This window comes from Bemisia tabaci, chromosome 6, assembly GCF_918797505.1.
Source record: "Bemisia tabaci chromosome 6, PGI_BMITA_v3".
In the NCBI taxonomy this organism is placed as follows: Eukaryota; Metazoa; Arthropoda; class Insecta; order Hemiptera; family Aleyrodidae; genus Bemisia; species Bemisia tabaci.
The window spans coordinates 19,088,906-19,103,309 of NC_092798.1; the positions used below are offsets into that span (position 1 = coordinate 19,088,906).

General features: G+C 35.9%; 3 protein-coding genes across 3 annotated transcripts in view; 1 reads left to right on the top strand and 2 right to left on the bottom strand.

The window, feature by feature from the left end:
* Positions 1–2,632, top strand: part of nAChRbeta1 (nicotinic acetylcholine receptor beta1) — a 38,078-nt gene extending 35,446 nt beyond the window's left edge. Inside the window, exon 8 of the mRNA XM_019060400.2 lies at positions 657–2,632. Within this exon, the coding sequence (XP_018915945.1) occupies positions 657–821 (165 nt within the window). The 3' untranslated portion in view covers positions 822–2,632. The remainder of the gene's footprint in view (positions 1–656) is intronic.
* A 939-nt stretch (positions 2,633–3,571) lies between these two features.
* On the bottom strand, positions 3,572–7,851 carry LOC109040535 (uncharacterized protein C15orf61 homolog). Its single transcript, XM_019056514.2, has 2 exons — positions 7,474–7,851; positions 3,572–4,207 (listed from the first exon to the last, which is right to left on the bottom strand). The coding sequence occupies exons 1-2, from the start codon at positions 7,751–7,753 to the stop codon at positions 4,080–4,082; spliced, it is 408 nt and encodes a 135-aa protein (XP_018912059.2). The 5' UTR covers positions 7,754–7,851; the 3' UTR covers positions 3,572–4,079.
* A 1,247-nt stretch (positions 7,852–9,098) lies between these two features.
* Positions 9,099–13,071, bottom strand: LOC109043693 (ejaculatory bulb-specific protein 3). Its single transcript, XM_019060992.2, has 2 exons — positions 12,711–13,071; positions 9,099–9,299 (listed from the first exon to the last, which is right to left on the bottom strand). The coding sequence occupies exons 1-2, from the start codon at positions 12,925–12,927 to the stop codon at positions 9,106–9,108; spliced, it is 411 nt and encodes a 136-aa protein (XP_018916537.1). The 5' UTR covers positions 12,928–13,071; the 3' UTR covers positions 9,099–9,105.
* Positions 13,072–14,404: the final 1,333 nt, after the last annotated feature.

Here is a 14,404-nt window from a genome sequence, read left to right on the forward strand (position 1 = left end):
CAAAGGGATTGCAATTGTTCCTCTAGGAGTCATGCTGTTTGCAAATATTGCAGTTGTGGTAAATATTGGCACGGAGAACATTTTTAAACCAAATCTACCATAAACTGGATGCTCAAATTTCTTTTAGATTTTTCAGACATTATTTTCATCACTGGCATTGCAAAAACACTCAAGTCAAGAAAAATGTCATCTTCTCCGTGTATTTCCGTTATAAGTTATCAATAATAGCAGAAAATGGTGCATTACTATTTTTAATATTACATTTGTCACTAATGAAGTTCGCTTTTGTTCGTTATGCTGCATTTTCCTCAATCAAAATTGCAGAATAAAGCTACTAATGTATTTTTATCTAACTTTATTCCCGTTTTTATAGCCACGAGTTAGCACCCTTGGCAAAAGTTGCTACTTGCAAAAAATGCGCACATCATCCTTTAAAGCATCAAGCCTTTAAATCTATAATAACACCGTCTAAGTTCCCCTCTTTGTAGGAGGCAAAAGAAGCTGAATTGGAATGATCTGAATGTAGCCCCTTGATGCAACTATTCGTGTCTAGGGGATGTCCGTGTTGCATCTCCGAATACTGAAGGCGTTTTGACTTTCCTCGCCCACGCAGCACCGCGCGCTGTTTCATTTGATGACTGTTTGTTTTGTTGTAGATTCGAGAAGACTGGAAATACGTGGCAATGGTGATCGATCGTCTACAACTGTACATATTTTTCATCGTCACAACCGTAGGAACGGTGGGAATTCTGATGGACGCTCCTCACATCTTCGAATACGTAGATCAAGATAGAATAATTGAGATCTACCGTGGAAAGTAAAAATGCTCAATTTTAGTTTGTAGTTCGCTGTATTATACCATATTGTATTTTAATATTATACCGTACTTTGCCACACGTACAGTAACATACCGTACCGTACCGCATTGAGTTACGATGCGTGGTGAGGTACTGAGGTAAGCATATTGTGTCAGGGGTATACTGGATATAGAAGAAAGCTCTTCTATGTCATACCCCGCAAGCTCCATCGCGATACACTGTGTTACAGTAGCGTCACTTGGATGTTTCCTCTTTTTTTATTAGATTTAAAGCTGTGCAAAAAAGTAAGGAAAACTCTGTCCTTTCTTATTTTTTTTTTTAGGGTAAATTGCGCTATTTTCCTGCTTTTTAGAACGTAAAATCTGTTCAGCTTTTCTGTAAAAGCATCCATTTTCACAGATTAAAAAAGAGAGACTGTTGAGGTAGAAAATACACAAATGAAGACAGATAGGCAGTTTACTTGAACTTGTCACGCCATGAATAATAAAATTGGACATGATATTCGCCCCAGCATGTCGGACATACTGTCCATGATGACTGTTTCAGAGTTCAGAAAATCAAATAAAAAAACGCCGCCCAACACATTCTGCTCAAATGCACTCTAAGTGAGTGTTAGCATTGCCAGCACTACAACTTAAAAGCTATACTTTGTGTAGTTTTGAAATTTATATGCAATAGTAAACTGTTGACTTTGGTGCTAGGCAAAATTTACTGATTTATAAAGTATGAATCATTCGTTCGTCGTCATCTGTCTCCAGTGTCAAGAACTAAGTTAACTTTCATGGAGAGACTTTGCCCTGCAAATTGAATTATTAGGAATAGTTCCATGGCAAGATTGTGCGTTGGATTCCGACAATCGAGAACTAAGTAAAGCAGTAAGCGGTAATAAGTAAAAACCGAGGAGAAAAAATCGCGGAAACAAGGCTAGAAACGGACATATAAATAAATGCAGGACGTTTCGATGTCTTACGACATCACAATCAACTGCTGAAAGAAAAATAAATTAAAACTAAAAAGTAATAAAATATAAAAAACCTGGCGATTGCTACTTTTTTAACCCAGCATTTGAGTCTCCCAATAATAAAATCTAGCTATGTGTTTACATGTTTAATACGTGGTGATGATAATGATTGGATTGCAAGTATCTAGTATCCCCATATGATATAGTGATATTGCGATGATATAGTGTAATATTGAGAACTATATTTCCAAAATCTAAGATGAACGTGACTGTATCACAGTGTGCATTATCGCATTGTATTTATTGCATTGTACTTAATTGTATTGTATTGTGTTGCATTGCATTGATTTGTATCAAGAACAAGTTAGTCACTCCTGTTGTACAACATTTTTCCAGTAAGTATTTGAGATGCCAAATTAAATATTTTATAAGAGATGGGAATTATGAGACAAACATTGTACTGTTTTGTAATCACAAAAACAGTGAGAGGTTTCGCAAGTACAAGGTCAATTTTTGATGCCTCTCTCTTCCCTTACCTCATTACAATGGAGACGTTTTGCTCATTTAAATTATGTTTTTTATATGTATTATATAGGCCCTATCCTTTTTTAATGTACTTTTTTAAAATAGTTACTATCATTCGTCGCACGATTTGTATTTATCCCCAACAAAATTTACATAAAAATAACTTCTTAAAAAGAAAATATGAAGGAACGAAGTATTCGTGATATGATCAATGTAATGAGGTATTAATAAAACAGGAAAGTGGAACATTGTTCATTTACTGATTAGTTTATGCGAATAATTAATGTCAGAAAGTATATTAAGAATAAAAGAAATTATTAAATAATCAGCTTAAATCCATTTTCAATTCCGAACATAACCCAAAAAAAAGTCGTTGACTTGATTATTCATTTTTTTAATACCTGGTACGTGCTTCGATCACATTTTGCAAGCCTCTAAAAAACCAGGAGGGCGACCAAAACTCTGGTCAGTTAGACTTAAACTCTGAAAGTTGGGGTGCTTTTTCTACTACGCTACACATTTACAAGAGAACACGCTGAAACGCACGCTGAGTCGGTCCACGGTATTGACCGTGCATTAATAAGAATATCAAATCAAATTCATTGAAATATATTATTAGGATAATGCAACTTCTTCCTTAGACACCATGACATATATATTAAGTTTCATGTCATTGAGGGTAAAAAAGTAACACTTTCATTCTCAATTTCTTCATTAATCAGTGAGTATTATACTTTTAAAAGAGCACATTTTTTATTCTTCAATATGATAAAATTTCAGTGTATTTGATTTGCTTTGATAAAAATTTAGATGGGACTTCAATCAATAATTTATCGATTTATCATTTTCGCAAAGTTCCTCGAGCAAAAACATCGTTGACATGTAGGAAAATATGTTTTTGCTTGAAGATCCGGCATTAATGCGGAATTTTTTTTAAAAAACTTTCTTTAAATTGAAATTTTTACCATGGTTTTAGCCTTCTTTAAAACTAAATTTAAAGTCACACATTACTTTAGAAAGTGGCATCTGACATCAAATTATGGTAACATAAATTTTTGACCACGGTGACTTGGATCCTATTTCGGTATCCGTGAATGACATAATCACAGTTATCAGAAGTGCCGTACAGTGACTATTCAGTTCTCAATTAAAGTGAAGTAGATCCCACGTAGGGGCAAATTTTGAGTCACGCTGCAAAGATTTTAGGCAAAACTCGTATCATGAGGACTTTTAAAGAACGGGATCCAGGAAATAAAGTAAAAATAGGTAAATGGTTTAATCGTTTATTTTCAGTCTTTTTTCAATAACAGAAGATACATACTAGTACAATTAACCATTAAGAGGGCGTAACCCATCATCTCATTACTCCGCATACCTACGTGTGCCGTGTAAAATCTGAAGGAGTAAGTTTAATAACTTGTAACATCAAGAGCGAAAATCTGCTCTGAACTCCTCAAATGGTGCCCTCACATAGAAAGTTCAAAGCACATCAATATATCATTAAAAAAAATGGACAATGGGTCTAATGCTTGTGGTTATTAATTTAAAAATATTAATCACTATCACATCGGTAATTTTAAGAAGAACCTACATTAGTGGATGTATGATGAATGTAGGAGTACAGTTTCCATCATAGTTTCTAAACAAAATGTACACATTTAAGATGGATATAATTCCCTACGTGCTTACATTTTCATAAAATGATACATTTTTATTCTTTAAAAAGTAAAAGCTCGACGGCCTTTGCTACATAAAAATTAGACTCAAGTTGCACTTCAGTACATTGAGCCTTTATCCTCTAACAATAAGAAATAGATGTAAACGCTCCCATCAGGTGTTTCCACGAGTTCTTTGTGTCTAATCAACCACACAGCCGCGAGACCGTACAACAAAGTTGGTATGCCTGTAAAAAATAAAAGAGTAAAAAGATGACAGATAAATGCTGTAGCTTTGATAAGTTTTACAACGAAAGGCGAGGAAGTCATAATTTAAGAGGCTTTACATGTTGGTGCGTCAAATTAAAATCTATCTGGCAATCCAGGATTGCGCGAAACGTCTAAGAAAGTAGATGAGGATTGCGCGAATAGAAACCTTAACATCTGCTACAGGAATGCGCGAATTTAAAATTAAGTTAATTTAAGGTAGACGTTTGGCAAAACAGAAAACAGTTGGAAATAAACGAATTTTTGTGTTAACGCCAGTTTAGGTTAGTTTGTTGGCAAGTTATCGATGTCTCATACCTTCTGATGATAAAGGAAGTGAGAAGATTGAATAATGGCCGTGGACATAAAGAACTTTCCTAACTTTTCTTGGAAACAATATTTAATCGGGAGAAACCAGGCAACGTTGGAATGCTCATACGACATCGAGGCACAAAATTGATCGTTAAGGCTCTATTATTAGATGCCGCGATTATTCTTTCACGAAAGTCCGAATAATCGCGCCAAACACAGTGCGGCGCGGCGGCGATAAACGTATATTAGCGCCTGCAAGACTTTGGGAACACTTCACGCATTGCGCGCACAGCCCATATGAGCGCCTACCAGACTGCATGAATACTTCTCGCATTGCGCCAAACGCAGTGCAGTCGCTCTGTTGGCGTGAAACGAATTTTAGCGCCTACAAGACTGCGGGAATGATGTATAGGCCTGCGTGTCATCATTTTTGACCTTCTACTCAAGTTTTTACCATAATAAAAGGCAAAATATGTATCTTCAATGTAACATTTCAGTAACTTGGATGATATTAATTTTTTTTTTTTTTTTTGGGGGGGGGGGGTTATACATTAATTGAAAATAGAACAAACGAAAATATCGCAACGAAATTTTCGACACATTTATTGTGTGTAGCTTTTTCAAAACATTTATTAAAACTAAAATATAAAAGTGGTGCATATTCTTGCAATCGGATATAAATATACGCTTTCTTTCGGGTACACTCGTCGGGTTTTGAATCCATTCATCTCTTAAAAAAACTTGGAAATGGTTGCTCTATAATTTTTACGTGTAAGTCTTCTCAGTATCTTAGCGCTTGGCGGCCGCGTTGTGGTCACAGGACAGGCCCCTAGTTCACTTTTTAAATATCCATGGAAGCTCTCTGGGTCATTCGTGCTACGAGGGACATCCATCGAAGAGAGACATGCCATTAAATGAGGGGGAATGAACAGTCTTCCGCGATGTAGTTATCTACCACAAACAGTGGCGTGGCGTGCTTCGCGATATATCGATTGATCAGTCATTTAAACCTATGGAAAAGTATCGATAAAGGGAATGTTCGCAGCGAACACCTTAATAATCAATTAATTACCACAGATTCAAATGGGGAAATATTGATAGATCGCAAAGTACGCCACGCCACTGACTACCAAGGTTGCCGATTAACGCTTCCTCGTAGAATATTGAAAATTCGCGCAAACATGTGAGTTTTCAGTACCAGAATTTTAGCGTAATCCTATGCATTTCCAAAAAGGTAAAAAAGGGGGCATTCGCGCAATCCTATTGCAGCCAATCTATACCTCGTCCCACAAAATTAAAGCTGATATTATTAGTTTGACATCTATTCAAGGGAGGTGCCGATTAGATGCCTGTATAGTTAAAACTTCGAAAAAGAAAGGTCATAAAAACAAAAAATGGAAGGAAGACAAAGACTATCTGGGTTGAGGGGATGCTAAATAACTTCAAAGTAACTCAGCCCACCGCGGGGATAAAATACCTGCATTTTGTGTCCAAACCCAACTTCGTATTTTCCTCCATCGTTTTACACTCAGTGCATTATTCAAATGCCTCTTAGCTGTTCGTCTTTCAAAAAGCATCTAGTTTGTTGCTATCGCGTTACAAATCGGTGCGATAGGAGCATCCAAATAGTTAACCGAAATAGACGTCATGCTAGAGGGAAAAACTAACTGCACCCGTGCCGTATCTCTGAAGCCTTGAGCAGATCTTAAATTTTGCCTGCAAAATCGAGCGTATGCAACCCGACCCGCCGCGAAGTAAAACGAACCCAACTTCGATTATTCTTCCATTGTTTTAGGTTCCACATATTTTCCCAATCTGGACATCTTGGACAAAATTAATTGAAAATTGAAAATTGTGTAACTTAAATTAATATGTTCATTGAAAAAAATACTGGGATAATACTTGATCAGCTTCACTTAAATATGACGAGAGCCTAGAATATTAGTTCCTTATCAGAAAATGAAGTCGAATACATGTTCAATCCTTTGCTTATAAGCATGCCATGTGATTTCAATTTTTTTTTTTTTTTTTTTTTTTTTTTTGCTGAATTTCATTTCTAAAAACTTTTCTTGAAAATACACATCAGGCTGGTAGTGACACATCTGCGGAGATTGGGCTGCAGAGCGGCCACGAGGCAGATCCCTTAGTAGATCATACTTTAAAAACTGAGTTTTTTCTAATGGCAAACACAAGTGTTCAATTTTCCCTCGGGAAAAACCACCTTTTTTTAAAAAACAAAATCAGCATTAGATAATTTTTTAACTGACCGATTAGATTGAAAAAAATAAATTATTCTTGTTGCATTCGCTTATCTCACTGAGAAAAGTGACTTAATATTAGCAGAAATATTCTTGAATTCGCCGCCAAGAAAAAAATGTCTTTAAAATCAAAATGAAAGAAAGATGCACACATTGCAAGGAAATTTGTTATCTTTTTTGAAGAAGGTTTCTGCTTGACTCTCAAGCAATTTTATTCTTGTCTCAGCTGAGCAGATATTCTCGGCGGCAAATTCAAGTTGATTTTTTCGATCCAGCGTGACTGCATATGGAAGCATTTTAAGAGCAGTCCAAGGTGAATAACCCTCCTTGATGCGCTGTGGAGCGGCGCGCGGCTGCCGAGACGCATGCCTGAAGAGCAGCGCCACAACGGCAACGGACGCTAGCGCTAGCTGCGGCCAGAGTATGAAACAAACATTGAAAAGCAGGTCATATTATCATTTCACACATTGAATCAAAACAAAGATCCTGAAACTGAAGAATGACGCACCGACGCAGCGATTTTTTTATTTCTTTATGACGGTAAATTTTAGGAAGTGGAAAATCTTTCAAAAGCACGGAAATTACAGAGTCCATCTTGCGGTACCTATTAGACATAATCCTTAAAATTATGTGAGTGTTATTTATTATGAGGGATGCAGTTTCAATTGCAAACTTACCTAAATTTACTGCTTTAATAACTCGATACAAATTGTCCTCGGTTGATAAGTCTTGATAAGGCCTTTTGGTACAGTGATACTTGATGTAAGGATAGCAGCCGGTTCTTAAAATATGATAATTACTTTCATTCACTCGCCAGTTGAAATGTGAGCGGCCAAACTGGTCATCCTCAACACTACTGTATTTAACGAAATACGATGTCCACGGGGGTTCTTTACATTGTTTAAGGTAGCATGTTAGAACTGTAGAAGCCTTTGGCCTACATAATTTTTTGAACATGACAAACACACAATCATATCCTCGGACGGGAAAATGATAACACTCAATTTTTGTTAGTGATAATGAGCATCAGTTGAGGTTAGGTAGGAAAGATATGCAGTGTTGCCTCTAGCGCCAACTTCAATTTATCCCGCGCGACGCACCGGGCGGTAAAACACTTTGCCCTGATTGGTCCGGGCTTTTTTCAAAGCGAGCGCGCGTAACTTTAAAATCGTGCTCATTCAGTAGCTGTGCGGTCCTTTACCCCGATTTTTTTTTGGCTATAATAATGTAACTTTATTTTCCATATTTTGCATATATTTATTTAGGAACTCTTTTCTTGGATTATTTTTGTCATGCTCCTTCGCTTCCTGTAGGCATGGACAGTGAAAATAAAAAAAAATAAAATACAAAAAAAGTCTGTTCCACTGACTTATATGACTCAAAAAGAAACCGATTTTAAAAAATTATGTCTGTCTAGCGACAAGCATTTATCAATGGTGAAACTCCCAAACCACGTTTCTAGGTTGCGGTGTCTTAAAACCTCCGCTCCTATTTTATTTTTTGACGGAAAATAAATCAACACCATTCATTGAAGTTTTCACACAACTTTCTTCGCACAAAGAGAAAAAATGAAGGCAGTTTGTAAAGTTTTTTGTTGAGTTGTTTTCCGTATAAAAAGTTAATAAAGTATGCCATGAGTCTCTAACTTTGCAAACCGAGTTACGTGTTTTGGAGTTCCACCGTCGATATGTGAGCATGCCTAAAACCTAATTTGGGATCAGATCGAGAGCTTTTGAGGAGGAAAAGTTTTTCAGAGGGGTAGACAAATTGTCAGTTTGCTTTTTAGCCAGTATGTAAAAAACTTGGGACTTAAGATTAGTCGGCAAGACAAGGAAGCACTATACTCGGTTTTTCAGAACTGTATGACTGTCGAAATATTAGTATGAACAAAAAAAGTAAAAAATATCACATTCAAATTTTAAAATAGGCCCCCCCCCAAAAAAAAAAAAAAAAAAAAAAAAAAACCATGCATGTTTGAAATGCATGTATCCATTTTTGTCGGGTGCATTTTTTTATTTAATCGACGTATAGAGAAAGTAATGAAGTATGCACGTTAAAATAAATTAGAAAGACTTTCTCTATCCGCAAGGGGAGCGCACGAGAAGGTAAAAAAGATGTTATATACAGCCGTTACTAGCCAAATTTTATTTTTAAAAGTATATGTTTGACGATAATTCTTATTTTACGAAAGAACAATTTTAGAAGGAACAAACTTTTGATTTCAGTAAAAACATCAATAATGATGCGTCCGATCGCACAATTTAATTTTGACACTCAGACCGGGGACGGCATTTGTGCGCGGTCCACTCCTAGTAGTCATTGTCTTCGTCCATGAACTCGATGAGGTCATCGTAGTACATTTCATGAGGATCGTACTTCAGGAAAAAGTCATCCACGTCTCTCGGCCTTGTCTGGAACATGTGCTTCATAACTGTGCGCACTATCCTCCTCATTGTAGGATTACAGTTCCTACACTGTGTTCTCATGATTTCCGGTATAATTCCTGAAACAGTTTCAAATTTTAATTCAGTCGACTTCATGAAATATTTATTAATAAATCAGAAATAAAATATGATACGGTTTCATACGAACGGCTTATACAGTGGAACTAATTGTCTTGAACAAGAATCAGCCTATTAATTTAAATTTTTAAGAAAAATCACTTTCACGTTGTTTATTTCTTTTTTACCGGTCGAACACGTTTCGGTATAAAGGAAATAAACAACGTGGAAGTGAGTTTTCTTAAAAATTTAAACTATTAAATTCTTGTGCGAACCCGAACATCAACGTTATAAGAATCAGGCTCTAACGCGCATTTGGATGATGCCTGATTTATTTTTATACTTGTGTGCAGCAAGGGTGTGTTTACACACCCGCACAAGAGGAATATTCAATTTTTGCTATTTGCTGACTCTGTGAGTATTCATGGTTCTTACTAACGCGGAGCCCACAGCGAACAAAATATGATCGCGAATAAAACGCCTTCAACTCGGCAGAATACCTCCAGCAATGTCACCTTCAACCAAGCGAATTTTCCTCCCAATAAGAATAGAACGTGCTCATTTTTAGAGTGTCGGAAACGACTTAAGATGCTGGCAAAAGGGTAAGAGGATGCAGAGTATTATTTGGTCATAAATTGGCAATGAATCATTTTTATTTTAGTTTCTAAAGGATAAAATTTCTTACTCTTTAGATTTTTGTGAACCATCATAATTTAATATTTAAAGTTTGAAAATAATTGATGGGGATGGGCTATGTATATTAATATGGCTTTTCAGTGGTTACATTTATAGATATAGAATAGATGAGACTACAAAAATATCAGCATTTTCTTCTCCAAACCTGTCAATCATCATTTATTTTTTAAGGAAGAAAAGTAATTATCCTTCCAGAAGTACGTATGTTTTTTGCGACCTTTAAATGGGCATTGAAATCACTACGCATCGCTTTAAATGCCAAAAACCTCACCAAAAAATTAGAGGATTAGTCCTGACTTAGTTTGAAATCACTGGAAATTTAACCTTAGGTGACTGAGCGACTACAAATATTAATACTGCATATAGATTCTGCGATTTGAAAAATTTTCTCGGCGAGAAATATGATGGAAAAGCCCTTGATATTTTTAACAATAACAAACAAAATAATTCTAGTAAAATATCAGGAAATCAAATAAATGCCACAATATTATCTAGCCTCTTATGCATTGAGGACCCGCTGGTTATCAAAAGCCTCCACACCTTCGATTGAGTGGTTTGATACTTAAAATGCTAATGATGGAATCTTAGAAATAAAAATTCCTGCAGCTTTGATCAACTTATATACTAAAAATAGTCTCCTTAATTGAATTAGTCCAATCCAAGAGGCCAGGATATCCATTTACAGGTTGAATCGAGACAAGATATCATTATTCATCGCCTCATAATGCGTCCAGTCGTATTTCAAATATATAAGCTTGTCGATAAGCAAGTCTTCACCATACGTGTAACTTGTTCAACCTCTTTTGACCCCACAAATTTCAAAGAATTGATGGACCGACGTCATTTGATCATCGTTCCAAGTGCAAGCAGCGAATAAAAATGATAATCTAAATGAGAAAAAAAAACCTCCACAGCCTCGAGAATCGATCACTGAATCGATCAGATCCGTTGAATCACATACGTGACCTTCCTGTTTTCTTGCAATTTATTACTCTCTCCTTCCCTAATTCTACTTTTTTGCGAGTTTCGTGTTCACTTTTTTTGTTTTTGTCTCTGAGCTCCTATTGTTTATTTACTCATTATGCTGACAAATGTGATCGGAACTTATTTTTTTTACCCTATGTTACTTCAATTGTCGTTACACATCCGCAGATCCATGACCTCAAGCCGTCGGAAGCTTTTAGGTGACCAATACATCACTCTTAATTGTTTAAGGTTCATTGCATTACTTTATTTTTTAGTCTTTATAATACTCTTAGTCGCGCAATAAAGGTTAAGTTCAACTGTTAATGGCAAAAAAATTCAAATTTTCAGTGTTCATGCCTGCTCTTGTAGGTCACCAGTGCTTCATAAAAGTGACAAATTCTTGCTAAATTTTCAACGAGTGATGTGAATTTTCCAATACAAGCTGCATACGGAGTATGATAGGTGTATCGTCTTGTGGTTACAAATCTGTTGTTTACAATATTTCACTCGCTGAACTCGCTCAGTGAGCCCTTCTCGATGTCTCACTAATAGCCAACAAACCGCACACTAACCACAATCCATCAAATATGCTGTCTCGCCTAAGAACGCATTGTACACCAATATTGAATATTATTTCTTTTATGAGGCTTCCCCTCAATTCATGTAGGAAAATGAGGAAATCTTAAAGAGAAATTTGAATAAGTCAGAGCTAAAAAAAGTTGTAAGCAAGAAACAAAATGCAGTTTTTGTACTCTTTATTTTATCCGATAAGGTTTGACGTAGTTCTATCGTAGTAAAAAGTGAATCATGAAACCAATGCGATATCACTTCATATTAAAAATATCATGAGCTTCGGCTAAGGGATTCCGTTCAATATGGGATATAAATGGCTGATTCTGAAGCCCATAAAGTTTTCGGAGTTATACCAGATTGTAACAAATACTAACTAAACGAATACCCGACAAAGTAACTAATAACTAAATTTTTGGTATTTAGACTGAATGATTTTATTTTCTTTTATTTAAAATTGAAGTTAAGTGAAATCTAAAGACAAAGAATTGAAAATTTGGAACAAATCGCCAAAACTTGAGACTTTTTCTGTTTTCTTTTTTCTTTTTTCTTCTTGTGAGAAGTTACCAAAACCCCTGTTGGTCATGACGCGAGAGTGCAAGATTTTTCAACGAAGGTAGAACTTGGATTCAACCAAAATTAATGAAATCAAAATGAGAGCATAAAAAAGATCACAAATGTACCTCACGTCAAAAAGTGTCCAAAACTGGGAAAAAAAAAAAAAAAAAAAAAAAAAAAAAAAAAAAAAAAAAAAAAAAAAAAAAAAAAAAAAAATCCGGAAAGAAAAACTGAATCTAGCTGGGATTTGTTTGAATGGCATGTTTCTGGTGCGCAATTTTTTTTTCTTATAAGAGACCCTCAGCTATCTAGTTAAGTAATTAAACTTTTTCGTCTTTTAATGGTGCGATGGGAACGTTTTAGAGCTCTGGAATCAGGCACTTTTAAATACAAACCAATGTTGCGCTTACCTTTGAGTGTAATACAAAATACTTTCAAGGAAAAAAAATCACGATGCATGCATGCACCGTAAAACACATTTTTCCGCATTAAAACAAGATTTTCATTTTTTCCAAGTTGGACAGCCTTCGGACCAAGTCATTAACTTAAGGTTTGTACATAACTTTCATATCGTGGAAATTGAAAATTGAACTTCGATTAAATCAGAGAAAATCTCAACTTACTTTTGACCATCTTCCCCTCGTTAGTGCAAGGACCTTCATCCATGAAGCACTTGAAGTAACTTGACACAAGTCGGTCGTTTTTTAAAATTGGAGTAATATCAAAATGCTCCAAGGCCGGTGATGAACAAAGGGTCTCGAGCCTATATTCATCATCACTAATGGCGGAAAATACAAAACTTAACTGCCCGAGGATAACTAAAAAAACTGTAGGATTCATTTTAAATTAAGAAATACACAGCATTTCACGATTAAAATTGGGGTCGGAAATTTGAACAGTCAGTATTCCACTCGGACGGAACTAAAAAGATCGCATCAAGACGTCCAAACGTTGAGATTCTTGAAAATCTTTGCTTTGCTTTGACGTGCAGAGGATGCAGCTCTTATTGACGTCATCATTTTCTCTTGGTTTTGAATTTTTGGGGAAAAACTATGCTTGACCTTCTCCAAACGTAGACATAAATGTAAATATTTACTCTTAGCAGAGGATATTCGCAGCCGGAGAGCTAATGTTTTGCGTTTAAGAATTCGCCGTATCAGAGCTCATAGTATTTCGATCGTCCGCGCGCGTGAGTACGATAAATCGTTATTTGATGAAAGAATTCTCTGAGAGCGTTATTGTAGCAGTATTTAGGCCCATCACTCGCAATTAAGTTAGTTTGTTAGTTAATTTACCACTATTAAAAAACGTATACATATAATACATATAATATATATAACATATATAAGCTACATATATAAGCTATTTACTTCGGAGAACATGCAGGAATCGCCTAAATTTTTTAAATTTACTTGCTTAAAGAGCTTTGAAATGTCGGTATTCAAGACGAATACATAGAAATATCATTTATATACGAGACATGCACATTGCACCCCTTTATCAGATACTATCGACCATATTTTGCTTTTTTGCCCAAAATCCTATGCCACACGCATCAAAATTCAAAATTTCCTCCCTCAAAACATCCATTCTTTAAGCTCAGATGGTCCAATTGTGGTCACCGAAATTCTAAAATTCTTTAAGCAATTAAATTCAAACATTTAAGATTTCCTGGTCCCCGACGTAAATAGCCTGGTTGCTGATCGTCGTAAATTAACTAACCAAACCCTTTATCAGGAAGAATTATGTTCATTAAATTAAAAAAATAAAATAAAAAAAAAAAAAAAAAAAAAAAAAAAAAAAAAAAAAAAAATTGAGAAAGAGAATAGAAAAGAAGGAGCAGGGTTTTTACAATTTTTTAACAAAATCAACGAGTCAAGGGACTGTTCTAGTATTACGTTACTCACTTAGGGCGGAGGGGATTTGAGCCAGCGTTACAATGCGATAGAAGGGGAGGAGGGGGGCCAAGCCCAACGTTACCTACGTAACAAATACGGGGGGGGGGGGGGCTTTAAAAAACGTGCAAAAAATTGAAAATTCCGCCCCTCCCAAATGAATCTTTTCGGCGTGTGACGTAATTCAAAAGAGGGGGGGGGGGTATAGGGCTGCGTTACGGGTGCGTTACAAGGGGCGGAGGAGGTGGGGAGGTGTTAAAACCGGAAAAAGTAAGTCACGGAATAATTGAACAGCCCCCTAGGGGTAAGGGTTGATTGTATCTGTGCTTTTTAACTTAAGAGCTCCATTCATGTTCACCATCACTTACTAAGTTAGTCGTCAGTTTACACGTTAGTCACATACTAACATGCATTGATCCCAT

What these genes read in the sequence shown, in the direction of transcription:
- LOC109040535 (XM_019056514.2), bottom strand. Translation starts at nt 7,753, where the DNA reads ATGTTCAAAAAATTATGTAGGCCAAAGGCTTCTACAGTTCTAACATGC. An exon ending in TATTAAAGCAGTAAATTTAG is followed by an intron (nt 4,208 to 7,473) that starts GTAAGTTTGCAA and finishes TATTTTTTACAG; the next exon opens with GCATACCAACTTTGTTGTAC.
- LOC109043693 (XM_019060992.2), bottom strand. Translation starts at nt 12,927, where the DNA reads ATGAATCCTACAGTTTTTTTAGTTATCCTCGGGCAGTTAAGTTTTGTA. An exon ending in CGAGGGGAAGATGGTCAAAA is followed by an intron (nt 9,300 to 12,710) that starts GTAAGTTGAGAT and finishes AAACTGTTTCAG; the next exon opens with GAATTATACCGGAAATCATG.